General features: G+C 36.0%; 1 protein-coding gene across 14 annotated transcripts in view; it reads right to left on the bottom strand.

Annotated features, from left to right (window-relative positions):
* The window catches only part of DMD (dystrophin), a 1,162,034-nt gene that overhangs the window by 407,655 nt on the left and 735,771 nt on the right, over positions 1 to 18,608 (bottom strand). For all 14 annotated transcript variants that reach the window (XM_056326975.1, XM_056326977.1, XM_056326978.1 and 11 more), the window contains 2 exons: positions 16,824 to 16,999; positions 1,221 to 1,368 (listed from right to left, as the gene is read on the bottom strand). In XM_056326975.1, the coding sequence (XP_056182950.1) occupies positions 1,221 to 1,368; positions 16,824 to 16,999 (324 nt within the window). The remainder of the gene's footprint in view (positions 1 to 1,220; positions 1,369 to 16,823; positions 17,000 to 18,608) is intronic.

Raw genomic sequence — 18,608 nt, 5'->3', positions numbered from 1 at the left:
TTAATTTTGGATTATGTATCCCTTGGGAATACTATGAATGGGAAATACTTGTGTATAAATAAGGAATGGGAGCCCTCATGGTTCTAAATAAGTTCTAAATAAATTTAGACTTTAAACCTCTGTTCATGTCTGCAAATTATAAGATCCATCTAACATCCCTTAAAAATATTTTTTTTCTTTAGTTCTGATATTCTCAGTAATGGAGGCAAAGCCTCACAAATTCTCTGTCCATCTCACTGACATCGTATCTAAACAGTCAGAGGGACAAACGGCACATGGCTGTCTTCATATCCTGAAATGCTATTTATCCTATTCTTGTTTATTTAAAAAGAAATTAGAAGATAGTTTCTTAGTAAAGAATCTTCTCGATTTTTTTTCAGATATTGTTGAAAGAAAGATAGACCAAAGTGATGAGTTTTCTGCAGATACTTTAAAACTCTATTCCATCACTTGCTGAATTTGTTCAGCTTGGATTGGTATAAAGAATAACTAGTCCTTATCCTCAAGAGAGGACAGAAAACCTTTAGGCAAGTGTTCTATAAGTAATATGAATTTTTCAACCACAGTTTAATTTCTATTGTGCAAGTTTTTAAACATAGCCATTCTATTGAACACATTTCAAAAACTAAACAGAGCAACTTCTATTACATATATTTATTAGGAGTATCATAGTTTAAAAGCTCTAACATATTAAGGTAAATATTCCAGCCTTTAAAAAAAAACATTTAATATTCTGTTGGGGTTTTGTAAAAAGCATTTTTAACAATTCACCTAGACGTTTAGTGCAGAAGATGTTGCAGTGATACATTAACCAGGTGACATTAATAATTGTGCATGCAATTCTATATAATCTTGTGACATACAGACTATAATTTCAAAAGCCAGAAGTTACAAAATGTTAACAAGACACCTATAGAGAAATGTTTTACAGATAAAACAGCCAAGTTCTGATTTAAGAAACAAGGATGAAAAGGATAATGTTCAATTACCTAGTGAAAGGATAGGTATTTTTCTTTCAGTACATTCTCCATTTCTTTTCTGATTTTAATATGATCAGTATATGTTTGTACCTAGGTTTTGAAATTCCACTGCTTAATTTACCTACAAAAGCTAAATTAATGCTGTCTTTGATGGCAGAAGCCTTCTCTGAAAATAGCATTTAATATTTTTTATGTAGAATTTATAAAGTAAGAAAACATTACGAATAAAATTCATGATACCTTTACTTTGCTAAGGCAGTCTCTTAACTGGTCTTCATTCCCTGGTTCAAGGGGAATACCAATAATGGTGTCTGCTTCCTCTAACCATGAGATCAAGTTGTTCAAGTCCTCTTGAAAGCCTGATAAAATATTCTTTTCCTCCTCTAGCCTGTAATAAGAATGTGATATTATTGTTTCTATGCATTTACTTTTATGTTGAAGTGTTTATTCATATCAAAAGACAGACAAGGGAAAATTAATCCTTACCATTATATAAGTTATTTTTAAAAATGTGTCATAAATATTTTTCATATCAAAATTATCCGACCAGCACCTTTTTAACATGGCATTAACTGTATTCTAAAATAAGAACTCAGGTTATAATTTGCAACATCACTAAATTCAGCTTCTGGATTACATATGGCAGGTAGCAAACAGGCATGTCAGAGCTAGAACTATTCATTATTCAGACCAGATTTTTGTATGAACTAACAGCAGGGGAACACAGAGTCAGAAACTAAGAAATTTAGCACCAAAAGTTTACCAAACTGAAACTATATAAAGTGACACTTAAACCCATTGGTATATTGTACAAACAGATATTTTGGTGCCATGTAGTTTGTGTAAAGGATTCCAGTCAAGACCACAAAAAGTAGGTAATGTTCATAGTCCGTAAGAAGGAATAGGACAGGATTTATCTCACCTAACTTTAGATGTCTACTTTGTCAACACCTACAACTCAGCTGTTGATTTTGTCACCCAGATTCTCTTCACTGAAAGCCAACTGGCTTTTCTAGGGTGTGAGATAAGGATTAATCTTAGATGATTAGAATATGAAACCATACAAGCTTATTCTTTATTAAATAAAGGAAATCCAGATGACCAGCCAAGATATAAACATTGCAGGTGTCTGAAGTTAGATAAGACTACTTTCACCATGTCTATATAAATATATGGAGATCTGAACTTTAGCACCTAAGCTTCCAAAATTATCAAGAGATGCATGAGAGAAATTACAAGTGCAGCAGGGAAGAGCATTGGCAGAGTGTGAGCCCTTTGGAATTAACATTATGGGTCGATCTCCTCTGAAGTAGAAAAACTATGTTTTGTATAGATCACTTGTAATTTGTCCTCCAAACATATTCACAAAACTGAGTCTTACCTGTATGGAAAGATTAAACAGTTATTAATAAAATTAAACAATAATCAATCACCTATTAAATAACAACAGCTTTTTGTTTTGCTGTTATTTTTCTGTCCACTTGAGATCAGCACAAAAGATGTAAACCCAGCTTTTTTAGTTTTGTAATTATTATTGTTATTTCCAAGATCCAGCTGAGTTTGGGAGGTTAGGCCATTTTTTATACATAAGAAGTGTGCAATATTAGTATTTTAAGAATTTAAGTCAACATTACAGTGCAGAATCAAGGTCAGTATTATTAATATATTATTTCTGATGCAAAACTGTATCAAAGCAGAATTAAAATGGTTTTAACTTTCTCTGGTTTCCCATATTTGCCATGATGGTCAGTGCCCACAGAACACTCTGAAATGTTAAATGGAATGACTTCTCTTTACCATTATAACTACGCTATCATTTATGTTGGGGGGTTTTATTATTATTTTTTAGGAAGCTGTTTTCTGATGGCTGACAAGCAAAGATGTCTCTTCAGAAAAGCTAGATGATGAGCTTCAGGCAAAAGTGAATCAATAAGAAAGTGTCAGCTTCGCATCACATAACAAAAACACTGAAAAAATTGTTGCTTTATACACTTGCCTACACACATGCACATGCATGCAGTCTCACAAACAAAATTATAAAATCTCTTATTCAAGCAGAACAGAAATTTAGAAATTTCTAACAGTCAGTACCTGTCTTATAGAAGTTTGTACATCCAAATCCCCAAAACATTTCACCCTATATTAAGAAATCTAACTTTACGTCTTTCAAATCTTGTATGACTTTTTCTCTCACTGTGATTTCCAGACAATAAAAGTATTCAAGTGACTTCAAGAGTTCCACATTTGAAACATTTATTTACAAGGAAAGAAAGCTGCTTACTTAATGGTTTAAGTAAAAACATTTGGTTAGAGGGAAAACAAAGGAAGAAAAAGGGTAAGATCTGCAAAGTTCCTTTTAAATAACATCTGCTTTGTAGTGTAAAGTGGGAGAAGCCTGGTTTGGTCAACCATGAAAATTCTAGTAGTGAAGAGGGGCACAAGCATATGAGCCAAATTAAATTTCATTTCACAGCAAAATAATCATCTAACTTCATGGTATAAGCAATAAATTTTATAGATTAAGATTTTTCGATGAGGGAAAGAGTAATGCTGTTGGAATGCCGAGTATTATAAAATAAAACCAGAAACATACAATTCAACTATTACTTTACATAATTTGCAAACCAGCAAAGCTTTTGCTAGTGCTTTACCTGCCTTCCATCTTATTGGTTTTTATTGCATTTCTAAGGATACTTGGAGGATTCCTTGCAACGCATCCTTGCAAGATGAGAATTGCTCTACTAAATGAATAAACACACTACAGGCTCTACAGACCACTCTTTAAAATAGTAGATCAAACCCCACAGTAAAGTACCAAAGACAACACTCTTGACCAGACTTCACTATTGAGCTGCTGAATCTCACAGTCTGGCTGCACTAAATAAGCCACATCTTATGGAAACCTGAAAAATATGATAGTTGGCATGCATGAGAGACAGGCTTTCCTGGATTGCAAAAGTCAGGCAAGAAGACATGACTACAAAGGTGTTCCTGACAAAGAGAAGCATTTCCATTCAATTTACAAGAATCAAATGCTTGAAAGTGTCTCCAACTATTTTCCTAAATCCATCCTTTCTTTTGTAGTTAAAAACCTAAGCAGCAACTTCAAAAATATATGCAATGAATATCTTGGATAAGGAAAACCTTATAAAATTATATTATGCATTGCTTTTCTAAATAATTATGAATAAGTAGCTCACATTTTCCAGCTTTTTTTCTCTACAGCACAGTATAAAGATGTTCTCTGTTAATTTCTAAAATATGAAGCATTATTTGTTTACCTTCAAGTTTAATGTCTCTTAGAATTTATATAAGCATGTAATAATGATAATAATGAATGGCATATTTAAACTCATCAGCTATGATTTAGTAGTAGATATTTCATTTCCTGAGTCAATTCAATGCATTTTGATAAGAAAAAGGCACTACATTCTACTTGAAATATCGGTTGTGAATTATAAATATTCTTAATAAGTTTTCAGAAAATGGATTTGCAGTGATTATGGCTGAAAAAAATATATATACAGAAAAGCAACTGCCAAATGTATTAAGTGTTATGAAGTCCAACAATAAGTCATGTATTCAGCCATAATAAATATACAAAGCTTATGTAAAGGAGATTAGTAAAAGGCAATACAGGTTTAAATGCAGGATGCTTTTTTCCTAGCTCAGCTGATATATTCATAGATTGCTATTATCTCAAGCGTTTCAGGTAGATTGTAGCTGCAACTTTAGGTAAGCAATACATTTAAATGTACCCTCACACAGAACAAATTTTTGTCAGCTGGTGTCCGACAACCAGATAGTGAGGAATCACATTAAGTCTACAGCATCATGGGTATATAGGGTCCAGTCATCACTCTTAAGAAACTGAAAGACACTGGAAACAATAAGGATACTCTTAGGTGCTTATTGGGAAGTGTATATTGATAGAAAAAGAAACGAGAACCCTACTATACTATTCAAGGTTCATAGAATCATAGAAATAATTAGGTTGGGAAAGAACTTTAAGATCATCAGGTCCAACCATTAACCTAGCACTGCCAAGTCCACCACTAAACCATGTCCCTAATTGTCACATCTACACATCTTTTAAATACTTTCATGGATGGTGACTCAACCACTTTCCTGGGCAGCCTGTTCCAATGCTTGACCACCCTTTCAGTCAGGAAAGAAGCCTGAAAGGAGAGAGTCTCCTGTGACAATGACCTGTCTTTTTTTCTTTATGGAAGTGGTTTTGACCCAGGCTGTAGACTGACTTAACCTCGGTGACACCTCCAAGCTAGATGAACCTTGTCATTGTTCAGTTCCACTTGCAGAGGCTCACACACTCTATGCAAGGGCACTTGGGAAGGTGGGGGAGTCACAGGGGAGATGTGTCTGCTGCGCTGGGCAGGAACCTCTGGCCATTCCCCTCTATCGCCTGAGTCACCGCGTTCAGCCAGGTGGAGGGCACAGGGAATCCTCTCTATCATGAGTCCTGCCTGCCTGTTGGGCATGTCCCTGCCTGCCTGTCGGGCCTGTCCCGGGGAAGGTGGGGTGCGATTCCACTGGTCCCTCTCTCTCTTGCACTCCCTGATGCTCCTCAGCCTGCTCGCCTCCTCCCAGTGCTCTGTCACCAAGCAGGGGAGTCCCTCTCCCTGGGTGCACCTCCCACAGGACCGCTCGCTGCTGCTGGCCGGTACTGGTGTCAGAGCAGGGCACAGCCAGCAGCCCGGCACCTGGGGGGCTGCCTGTTCCCTCCGAAGCTCTGTCTGGGCAGCTGTGTCAGTGAAGCATTTGGAGTGGGCATAGCTTTCTGCCAGGTGGATACCATTGCTCCCTGGTCGAGCTGGCAGGGTTACAGTGCCCATCCTGTGTGCCACACCATGTTTCACTCCCCCACTTGCTGGTGCTTCCCAGGGGCTTGCTTTCTAGGTGTGGGGGGCTCAGCCACCTTCGCTTTTGGCCCTGCCCAGGTCCTGCCAGGTGCTGTGGCATGAGCTGCGTGCTCCGGCAGCTCACTCCTCCTGAGGTGCCTTCAGTTTGGGAAACCCTGCTGTGCACCACACTGGAGAGATCCACTGGAGAAGGTCATCGTGATGCTGTGGTTTTCCTCCTTTCTTCAGCTCCCCCCGATTTAGGTTTAGGTTTTAGCAACAGACAAATTAAGCAGTAAAAATTAACATTTCTTTATATTGTCAGAGAAAAGACATGAGTGGATTTTGGAAACCAACATACATTGTGTCCTATTTTCCTATGGCAAAAAAATCCTGCCAATATTTCTAGGTGCTTTAAGATGTCAACATTGCAAATTTTAAACATACTGTTTTCTTCAAAACCAGCTTCTTGTTGTGATTACACATGCTGTAACTGCAGAAAATACCTGTTTCAAAGTTATATCTGTGACGTTATTGTAAAAAAAAAAAAGTATAGTAAAATGTTGATTGATATTGATTAGTTTAATTATGTTTATTGTAATATATTAGAAGTAATAATTATTTGATCAACTAGGTAGCCAAATTTAACCCACTCTGTGTTTTGTCACAGCAAACGGCCAATGGCAGCTGATTTTTCACCAAGGTAACATTGATTTGCTCTGGGGACAGGAGGAAAGCAGGAAAGCCTGCTAGATGGAGAGTCCTATCAGTTAAGTAATCAGTTAGATTTATTGTCTGGGAATTGAGTTAAACTATGAAGAAGCCAACAAAGAGGACCAATGTAGGTAAGATTTCATGATCCAGAATATGAAAAACACACCTAATCAAAGACCTAGAACTCAGGAAAGCTAATAATTGTGATTCTTTTAGAAACAGGAACTCAAATAGCATAAACTGTTTAACCAGGAAATGTACTGCAGAATAGAATTGTTGATAATGTAAAGCTATAAGCAAAGCTGATGCAATCGTTGTATAACGTAATTTTTATATTTCAAAAATGTTTCAAAACTTGAAAATAATTGCATCAGAGGCCTCTATCAAAATGGGTCCCAGTTAAAAAGTTGATGTGTTATGCAGATAATGGCATAAGGAACGTGACAGTGAGTCCCAATGTGATTTGTATAGTTAAACAGGCATCACTAAAAAACACCTGACAACTGCTATACTGGATGCCTAATACGAACTTTCTATCTAAAAATGACTCAGCATCTTATCAAAGAGAAACTATGTCTTCATCACACAAAGGTAAATATTCATAACTACACTTAGGACATGGAAATACCGTTTTTAAAAATAAATTAATAACTGAAACACTTGGCAAATTTCTGCTGCTCTGAACAGGCTCGGAATAGAAGTTGTAGATTGAGTTCCTGCTATAGATCCAGAATGGAATTCTAAATCAGCAAACATATTTATTTGCTTCCATTCCTTTATATTAGTATGTTCTAATATTTACTAGACATGAGGCCACTGCTGCTCTTGTTTAGGCTCATAAGCAAATTACTCTGCAGTCACAGCCTAGATATTGAACAAACACAAGCCACTGGTGCCAAATTGTTCTTTAGAGGAAGAAGACAGAGAAGATATTTACTGTAAACTAATGTCTTTCTATACGTGTATACATAGACACATGCATGTATAGCCAAATACAGGTATACATATATACACACAAACATTTACACAAACAAATACATTAAAAAGTAAACACCATAAATAGCAAAATAAGTGAATTAACAGCCCTGCTTCCCTGGTTCTGTCTTAAATTTTCTTACAGAAACCTGCCTGACTTTTCAGGAACTGCTGTTCGTCTAGGATTTCTGGAAATGAAAGCCTTATCAATTAAAAGCCCCGATGCTGCTGCAATCAAATATTTCTTGTGCCTATCTACTACAGCTCTGATTCTCTTATGAAGTACTGCTATGCAGCCAGAAATTCTGGACCTTCCTGATGCATACAGGCTGACACTTTTCAGTTGTATAGGACAAGTAGAGAAGTGCCAGTATTACATTTTTTACAGTGTTATTCACTGAGAAGTGTATGTGTACTTGAGAGGTCAGAAGTTCTTCTCAAGCCAAAACAGGTTATCTAAAACCAGGTAATCAAGACATTTATTCCTGTGAAACTAAGGTAAATGCTAATCTATGCTGAGATCTGTAGCACTGCAATTATAAAAATTAAGAAAAACTAGCTCCCTGTAATCTTAACTGCAAAAGCACAACTTCAAATCTTTCTGAGGCAGTGTCCCCCTTTGCCCTCATTACGTGGAAGTGTGGGACCAGTCATCCAGTGCTGTGCTGTGAACCACACGATAAAACTTCCGTTCCTTAACTGGATCAGATTCCCCAGAACCTAAGCTCTCAGCAAGAGTTTTACATTTTTGGTTTCCTATCACTTCTACTCATTCGTGAAGCACATAGCTCAGTGGAGGCATTATGTGATAGTACACTAAGGATAAACCCGAGAAAGATACAACTTTAAATATGTAAATTTTAGCACAGAAAAGGCATATCATTCAAGTCAATTCACTTGAGAGCAAAATTATTGAGCTGTATAGTATTTTGAATGAGAAATCAAAAAGATTTCTTGTCTTCCAGCAGAGATAGCAATTGGCAAGATTCCCGTTTCATCTTAAGTAGACTGTCAGTTTCATCACCCCTATGAATTCAATTGCAACTCTTAAAACATTTAAAAATTTTCCCAGTCATGAAGGAAAGATTTTTACTTTGATGACTAATTTAAATGTTGAACAGTAGGACTGAGTTTTATTATCTGAGCAATGTGGAATGTTTTCCACCTAAGACTTTCCAGAAATTCTTTTAGAGATGTTTGCTGTATATGGGGGGGTGGGGTGTGTGTGCACACATGTGTACACAGAAAGTTTTCAGAATTCAGATTTTTAAAAATAATGTTCCATAAAGATCTACTTCCTTATCCTAGACAGAAACAGTATGTAGTATAGTAATTATATAGTCTCTTGCAACTAACAGGAGCTGCAGGTGTGCTTCATAATTTACTTTACAATTTGTTCTTGGCCTGCTAGAACATTACTTCTATTATAAATAACATCCTGCATGACAAGTATCATATTATGCAAGCCACTAAAATAAAGCACTCTCTGTATTAGCTGAACCAGTTAATCAAATAAAAAGTTTTAACTCGATGACTGATTGCACCTTTTGAACAAGTTGATTTCTATCACAGTAATTACATTTGGAACAACAGGTGCATGCAATTTCTAGATGTTTAAATTCATGGCAGCAATGACAAATTAACAGTTAATTGTTATTAAGGGAGTATGGGCTTCTGAACCTGAGCCTAAACAAACCGGAATAAAGAGCGTGAGCCACCAGTCAACTCAGACGCAGACCAAGCAGTTCTTGAGAAAGCACTTGGGAATACATCTTGCTGGATAAGAGGTGACTGAGGAGTAAGACATCATTTCAGCAGCAGCTGATCCTATGAAGCCAAGCAGATCCATCTCCAGCACAGATCTGCATGCTGTTATATGCAACTGCCTTATCCTTTTAAACCAGCCTAAGTTCCAAAAGAGCTTTTAAACTGCTTCTTAGGTGGCAAATGGTTTATTTCATTAACCCTGAAATGTAACCCATCTTGTTTGATGGAAAAATCTCAAATTATAGCACAGAAGTACAGAATTTCCTACGTAACTTCTGGTCTTCTGCATGACTGCTTTTCTCAGGCACGTGACTTTGTGTTTTCAATATTAAAGCACACCAGCTTTCTGTTTGTATTTCTAAATTCATAAGGCCCCTTGGTCAACTGTTCTGACTACGCAGCTGCTTATATGAGTTCTACATACATCATACTTCTGGAAGCAAATGTATTAATATTCAGTATTTAATATTAGGTAGTAACATAAATTAAATAAAATAATTATTTTTCATAATAACGTTTTGTATATGTGGTATTTCACAGATCACTGGTTAGTTTTCTTAACATTACTAAACTGAATCAATAGCAAATTCTTATGGTAGTCCACAAAATTATGTGGGTATATATATATTTAACTGTTATTAATCCTTAGTTCTAGTGGCTAACTAATACATAAACATTCATGGCTCATTTCAGGTAAGTTTATATTTTCATTTACAGTTTCTAGAAACCATATGAAATGAATATTGCAGCTCACATATTTTCTCCATAGTCAACAATGTGATACCAGTACCATAACAACCCGTAAATAGTTTGTGAAACACATCATATGTTTACAGTTTGTAACTGCACACAAGTGATGTTGGATTTATTTGGGAGGTGTCAGCTAGAGACAGAAAATATGCAATCACAGGAGTAGGACAGATCTGCACTTGTGACTCATACTCCCACTTGCTATTCCAATAATGTTTTGGTGCCTTTTTTTTTTTTTTTTCCCTATTCAGCTGTTGATTTTGTATTTATGGTATTTCGAAGATTAGGCATTAGAGCATTTAGTATCTGTTACTGAGTATTTAAGAAGCCACCAAAATAGTAACTTGACAATTCGAGAAAATATTTACTCAGAGAGAATTAATTTCCTTTTTTTCTGAAGAATATGTTAATACGCTTCTTTGGGTAAGGAACTTTAAATAAAATAATTGAAATTAAAAATATCACAGAGACTTCAGAAAAGTCAGATGTAAATACTAAACAGTAAGAAGTTAGCTATACTACTTGTAAACATAACACAAATTTTTACCAGTGATTTTTCTCTAGTGATTTACTGTAAGAAACCTGAATAGTAATAAAATAAAATAAAATAATCATCAATATGTAACTAATTTCGTGTTGGAAAGAAAAAAAAATATTTACTGACTTAACCATCATGAAATCTCTTCATCCTAAGCCAGCTTTTAAACTGCAATGAGAAGCTAATCACAGCCTTCAATAGACTGAGTGTTCAGGTGAAGGAAACCAATCACTGGTAGCTAGAGTCTTATGACAAAAAAAGAATACTTGATGAAGGTAAGGTATAAAAAATACTTAGAAGTATATTTACTTTATAACAATTACTTTTAATTTAGAACAGAAAGCTTGCAGTTTTATATTCAGGAAAAATTATTTGAAAGTATTCTGGTAAACAGCCTTTGTTCTGTCATTCTTTCCATAATTACTTCAACTGCGCTTGAGTAGAGATCTGAACAGACAGTCTGCAGGTTCAAGCTCATTAAAAGTGCAAATATATTTGCAGCTAAAATAATGAAAAATTCTCTTCCGCTCAACAGAACCCAATTTTAACAAATGTCAATTTATGATGAATAAACCCCCCCAAACTCATTACTTCTGAAACAGCGAAGGCATCTAATTTCTGGGCATCTGTTTTCAAAAATTACACAAGAAATTTTTAACAAAAATGAAAAATACAAAGACCAGCCAGCATCACTGTTACAAGTCTGTCAACAACCTCATTTATGAGCTTTCACCTTATCAGGTTCCTATGTGAGATGTTGCTTCTCCTCCTGATACATATGCCTTTGGCTAGTTCTGCCTGGCCCATGCCTTGCTGCAGTGGGAGTGAAGGTGCAGCACCATGCTGAAACTGATGCAGCCCTGGGGCTTGCCACCACACAGGCACCTGACTGCATGCAAGTGCCCAGATGGCAAGCCACTGCCTCCCTTAAGTAGCCCAAAACTTGAGTGTCACAGTGGCATGACTCAGCGCTGACACACACAGCATCATAGGGCCTGATGCATCCCAGGGGACAAAAAAGCAGAGAGATTTTCTGATGGTACAGTTTGGAAGATTTCATATTCAGAATGATTGCTGGAGTACGAAGAGGAAGAAACAGAGAGGTCCGTCCATCTATCCGTCCTGTCCCCACCCCCACCCCCCGCCCCTTTATCTAGAGTTAGTAGCATCTACTTAAGGGGTGATTGCAACTTCCCCTAGTCTCCAAAGTCTCCCTTTCAGTTTGAGTAACACTGTTCCAGAGCACAAACTCAGGCTTCTCCAATACATGCTGCTTGCAACAAAATGCTAACAAAAGCTCAATTAAATTCCCAATTTGCTAACTATCAGTGTACCAGACTTTCAATCAAGTTTCAATTTATTCAACTGCCTGGCCTATTCGGAAGTTTGCAGTAAGATAAAATGACTAGATGTGCTAAAATTACATTCTCACCTAACTCTTAGCTGGATGGATTAGTTTGCAAGAAAAAAGAAACATTGAACACTGAATTCAAACTTCTACAGCTTTGAAACTCTTAGATGAAGGCAAATGAAAGATAACATCCTACACAAACAGAACTCAAGCATAACCTCTTGATCTTCAGTACCAAGGAAAGGAGATCCAAAGCCGATTCTAAGCCTGTGCTTTGCTTGGGATCAGCATTTGACCTTTTAAAACTTAAAAAACAACAGCTTCTTTTTACTGAAGAGCAGTACAGGTTCCTCAAATTATTTTGAGATTTAGCTTATTTTCTTGGCTGCTTTTAATGAAGTTATCCATCTGTAGTCCAAATAATTCTCATTCATTAAATCTGCCAGTCTAGTGTTAAGATTAATATTAGTGCCTAGCGAACAGTTAGCTTCCAGTTTCAGTTATTTACAGAATACCATGGGTTTGATCTGGTTTACAGTTCTTATTATGCAGGTAGTTTAATATTTATTACAAATCCAATTGGATTAACATGTTGAAACTCTCAGAATTATATCACGTGTCTATCTCCCCTTTTCAAGTCAACCAGCCACCGCATTCATGATGGTTAAAGGACATATTTTGAATTTACATTGTTCTTTATTAATGCAGTGATAATATTATCTTCTCATACAGAATAAACAGCAGTCCATTTAACAGTGCATCCTCAGAAAAACTGACAAAGTAATTCTGTAGAATTCCCACTCACCCACCCCCCAAAATATTATCAGTGCATCAGAACATGAAAAATGCCTGAGTGTGTCAGATAAGCTAGCCCTACAAGTTGCTACCAACATTGCTAACAGGATATGGTAATTAAGGTCAGCACAGAAAACTGACCATTTTCTTTAGCCTGTACATCTCAAACTCCCCCAGAAGCCAGTCATTAGATTAAGAATTTTACAGGGCTGAGTCATAGTTTCTTCCACAAACTCAGATATTCAGAAACCATAATATAAAGTAATTTTAAAATTGATTTCCCTAGCTCTTACACTTTCAACAAGTACCCTTTACTTCTGGTATTGAGGAATTAGGCAAATAACGTGTCATTCCACATTCAGTTTACCCACCCCTTTGATTTTGTAAAGCCTCAGTCATATCTCTGCTGAGACTTCTCTCCAGATTGAAGATCCCCAGTTTCTTAGTCTATTCTCACCATGCAGCTGCTCCAAACCCTGGCTCATTTTAGTTGCCTTCCTCCAGTGATACTTCTGTAACTCCATCATACCCTTCGACATGCAGAGAGCAGTTCTGCACACAGTACTCAATGTGAGCATGGCACGATGTTCGATGACAGCAAAACATTTTTTTGTTGTGTTTTCAAATACTCTTACTGATGCTGCCTAAAATGTTATGGCTTTTTTGGCTGCCTTTCCACACTGAGCCTGCAAACACTGTCAGCGATAATGCCAGAATCACTTTCTTGAGTTGTAACTGCCATTTGCAAGCTCAGCATGTAAGCATGGTACAGACTGTTTCTCCGAAATATTTGTTGCCTCACATTTGTCTATGATAAGGATCATCTGCCACTTGTTGCTCATCTGCTCAGAATTGGAGTTTCCTGCTATCAGCTCTGTATTTGACTACCTGAGAGAGCTTAATGTCATGGGCATCCTTGGAAATGTCACCATACACCTCCTGTCTCAAACCAAACTCTCATATTCATGCGCCTTGCAAAAACATCTATGTTGGTTTCTCTTCTGTAATCTTCCCCCACCTCCCAACTGATAAGTGTGTTTGAATTTTGCTTTAGAAATATGTCCAGAATGGAGTGTATGTGCCGTATCTGTAAACTACATAAGATTATCAAAATCAATTTCTTCCATCTTGCTAAGCAATAGCAAAATAGACTACAGTATCTAACATTTCCTTGCCATTTAAATAATGCTTAGCAACATTACACTTGAATTTGAAATCACTGTCAGATTTCATTTCTGGAATCCATTCAGTTGCTAATTTCTCCCCACTTCCTTTATCCTGAGAGCTGCTGAGCCAAAAAATTTAATAGAAAACAGAATTTTAGTTGATCACTGCTCCTCTATTTGAACTACTGAGAATCAGCTTTCGTAGCAGAGCACAATTTATACTACAGAAAATAAAACATAAAATCTACTTAAAATTTAGAAACAGCTTTCTGATTTCCAGAAGGTTCTCAATGTTAATATCTATTTTATTTTTCTTTCAAATTATTAAATTAAAAGGTATTCTAACATTCTGCTCTTCCTTCAGAATCACTTTCTTCCATTATGGTTTTTTAATGTGGTTTCATTTTCAAAATTGACTTAAATAAACCAAAATCTTAGAATTCCCTTCATAATCATATTATTTTAATTGCAAACATTTTATTTTTAGGAAAGAGAGAGAAATATTAAAGGACTATTAAAACATAGGTGATCCAAAATATAAGCATACTGAATTAGGAGTTTGTTTGGAAAACAGTCTATTAAAGCCATTCTGAAAAAGAGGAGTAAAAATGTTTTAATTCACCCAGATCTACTATAATTTATATTGTACTGAAGTACTTAAATAAATTTGCCATAGTCCAAACACATGCAGTGGACACTGCTGTGACTATATAGTTCTTTTGGGTTGCAAGCAGAGATCATTTACTTCTTTTGTTTGGCCCATGCTTTACTCTTAATGAAAAATTAAGGCAGTTTGGGTGACACAGGATTCAAGTCCTAAAAAGAGATAAACTGACCGTACTCCAAAACAAATTATGAAAACTAATGAAGAACTGAAAGATGCCAAAGCATAAGAGGGATGAAAACCCCACGACACCAAGGCAATATGAAGACTGTGCAGCAGACAAGCCTACGGTCTTTTCATGCCTAGGATCATCAATAATTGAGACCTAGCTAGAACACACCAAATTACTTCTGTCAACTAGGCTTCTTTCCTTTGAAAATCTGGTCTGAGAGAGTGAAAAGATGAAGGAAAGAAGAAAAAGCATGTACTGGGAGGCAATATAGCTAGACTGAGGGTAGGATCTGTATCCAAGATCTGGGAGCAAAAGCGTTCCCTGACTGATGCAGCCAGGAAGACCAGGCGATGCATAGAAGTGCAAACTCATCTGTCCTGATGCACACAGGTCTCTCTATGGTATATAAAAAAGCATTTATATCAGTTTAACACAACGCTATCTGTATTCTTTCTACAGCAATGCATGCATTCATGCAGAGTTCACTAACTGAGGTCTCGGCAGTCATTGTCCTCAAAATTACACAAGCTGTCATTCCAGATGAAAACAAGCCAACCCGTCAACAAACCAAACAGACCAAAAGAAGGAATGCATGTGCGTGTGTTTATATAAGAACCTTCATCTAGGAAACATTACCTTATTATTCCCATTAAAGAGATCCTAGGCTTCCTTAAAATACAGAATGCGCCAAGACACTCCATACACTGTTAACACCACCTTGAGCCAAAACAACATTCAGATAGATATTTCTATTGATAAATGAAGCATAATACCAATCTTTACCAGAACTGGAACCTGTTTCATACTCTCAGCAAAGCTCAATCACCAATCTCTTTCTTCTGTGTTGCCGAGGGAGCTTACAGGGCTATTAAAATGATGTGTTATTGTTTTATAGGTGCTATCACTTACATAGCAAGTAAAGGCTTGGAAACACAGATGGGTCTCCATTGTACAAAAGAACAGCTTTTAGGGTGATAAAGGCAGGCCAAGGACTCCCTTGTGTAACAAAGAGCATTACCATCAACACCAGGAAATGCAGCAGAAAGAAATATTTAAAGCACTGCTGAAACTTCTTGAAACTGTAGCTTACTTGTTGTGTCTCCTTCTTTTAATGTGTTCCAAATGAAACTTTACTCATGATTAAACTCGGTAACAATCTTTCAGGACACTCCTTTACCACTCCAGCAAACATTTCCCCAGCGTTGCCCCCCACAGCTCTAAACCAAACAAATGGTACATCACACATTCAGAAGTAACAAAACTGTTGCACACTACTAGTTCATCTAGTACATCTCCAGCACTCACTGATGTACCTCTACAAGGAATATTCTGAGTTTCAAAAAAATGCATGAAAAAAACTCTACTTGTTTTAAAGCAGAATGTCATTAATTTAGGCCTAGTACCTAGATTAAGAGCATATGCTTTTAAAAAAACCTAGTATAAACAGCAACAACAACAACAACAAAGAAAAACTTTTTTATTTTTAATTGGAAATTCTCTTCTTAAAGGAGTTAAACCATTTTTGTGTTTTCTGTAACTCAAACAGCTCTAGCTTCCTGTGGCTCCATGAGAAAAACAAATTGATCAGAAAGCGATTATAAATAACATTAAATTATGAATCCATTCTTTTTATCCAACTTATGAAATGCAGATGTTAATGACATTTATGATGAGAAGTCAATTAGGGTAGGATTAACTGTATTAATTAGCTAAGATATTATTAGTACTACAGAGATGTATTTTAATGCCATACTATCAAATAGAAAGATGGTGAATCAACTATAAATTCTGTAAATGAAGCTCCAATCTTTTCTACTTATAATCAAACAATAACGCATGCTTGTTTGATGTTTTTAACATGAAGAGTGGATTTATAAAAATGTGGAGTACAGAAGGGAGTGGTGGTCATTGACAGGAGAAGGTAGAGAAGAAGAATTAAACAAATGATAGCGGATGTGAAATTTAATTAATGATAAATCATTATGAATATAAAAACTCCAGAAGTTAAAAGCTCCTTGGAGTGTTTAAGCCAGAAGAAAATCTAAAATAACTAAAAATATTTTCACAATATTTTTGCTCTCTTTTAACCTACCTCTTTTTTTTCTCTACCAGCTGTCTGCAGATCTCCTGCCACCGGGTATTCAAACTTTCCAGTTGTTCCTTCAGCACCTTAGCATCTGCCGCTGACGACTGCTCAATAATCTCTTCACCAGTTACATTCAATGTTTTGACAACACTTTGCTGTGGCCCAATGCCATCTTGAAGCTCCTGCAAAATACCCAATGCATACGCATGTTCATAAAAATGTCAAGTATGAAACAAAACGCTTCATCACATGCTGGCCAGATGGAAAGAGATGAAAGTTTTTGCTCTCCTCTGAATTCCAAATGAAAAATCCAAAGGTGAGTAGAGAGAAAGACATCTCATCTTTTTGTAATAAGTGCCTTTCAGTGCATCTCTACAGCCTTTTTTCCCCTCATGTATTCTTGTCTACTAGAGATCATTACAGCAATATTCTGCAGATCAATTAATAAGTAAAACTTGCAAACAATTTTACTTCAACACCCCCAAAGGTATACACCATGTTTACTTAATAGCCTACAAAGCACTGTAAAATTTAAATTGCACAGTGTTTGGAATTCCTATTACCTATGAACACAAACAAGTGATGTTGAAAAAGCAAAAACTGTTTGAAGTACTAAATCCATTAAAGAACACATTTGTCTCCAGTTGCAAGAAGCCTGATAATCTATTTCCTCGTGGTTTTTTTTTTGGGGGGGGGGGGTCGGGGTTTTTGGTTTTTTGGGGTTTTTTTTTTGTTTGGTTGGTTGGTTTTTGTTTGTTTGGTTTGGTTTTTTTCAGGGTTGGCGGGAGCTACATTTCTGAGGAAAAGTGTTACTTTCATTGTTTCTACTTACAAAACAAAATGAAAAACTACCAAAAGGTAACCAAGATGGACCATTTTTCAAGTTCTACTAAATGCATTGGGATACATTTTCTCCACATTTTATCATTAAAAAACCTACCATTAAGCTACCTTACCTCATGCTTAAGAGCAACAGTTCTGAAACTGTAGCTTAGATTTTAACATTGTATGCCTGTTTAAGAAAGTTCATATTTATACATAAAGAAATAAATCCTTTCATATTTTTAATAATCATTAAAGCATTTCATTGAATTCCTCAAAGAGTACGAGCAGAAAAGAGTAAAACAATTTTCAACACTTTACTGCTAAAAATAAGCAGAAACTGAAATAACTTCAGCAGTCTACACTGTGGGATTCATACTTAGGTTTCATGTTCTCAGGCAGTGTGTTTGAATCCTATCTACATACAAGAGCTTTCAAGTAAAATGCTAAATCTAGTTTTTCTGGAACAAACCAAGTATTTTACTGTATCACACTATGCTTGTTTTCTTTATCTAAACAAACAATATAGTATATTTAGGTTTTATATATATATGTGTGTGTGTGTGTGTATGTATGTGTATATATATATATATATGTAAATATATATATTTTATATATATAGTTTATATATATAGTTAGTCAGTTAGTATATCTACATACTAACATTAAATTAAATGTGTCCATGAACTGGTTAAAATCAGCAGGGTACGGCTTTCCAGGAATGTAAAAGATGAACATAACTCCTACTAACTTTTTTTATTATTATTTATTTATTATATCTTGCCTGTTATATCTTCAGGCATGAGGTTATGATTGAAAGTTCACAAGCTGAACCACACTTGGGAGTTACTCTGTTTTAACACAAACACGCCCCAGTGGCCAGCTACTAATTCATTAACTGCAGAAAGTCAGTTGCATACCCTAATGAGGGTTTTGCAAAAATTTTACACAGACAGCTTGAACACCAAC

This window comes from Falco biarmicus, chromosome 2 (assembly GCF_023638135.1).
Source record: "Falco biarmicus isolate bFalBia1 chromosome 2, bFalBia1.pri, whole genome shotgun sequence".
NCBI lineage: Eukaryota > Metazoa > Chordata > Aves > Falconiformes > Falconidae > Falco > Falco biarmicus.
The sequence above is the reverse complement of the archived record's forward strand: the minus strand, read 5'-3'. Positions and strand labels throughout refer to the sequence as shown.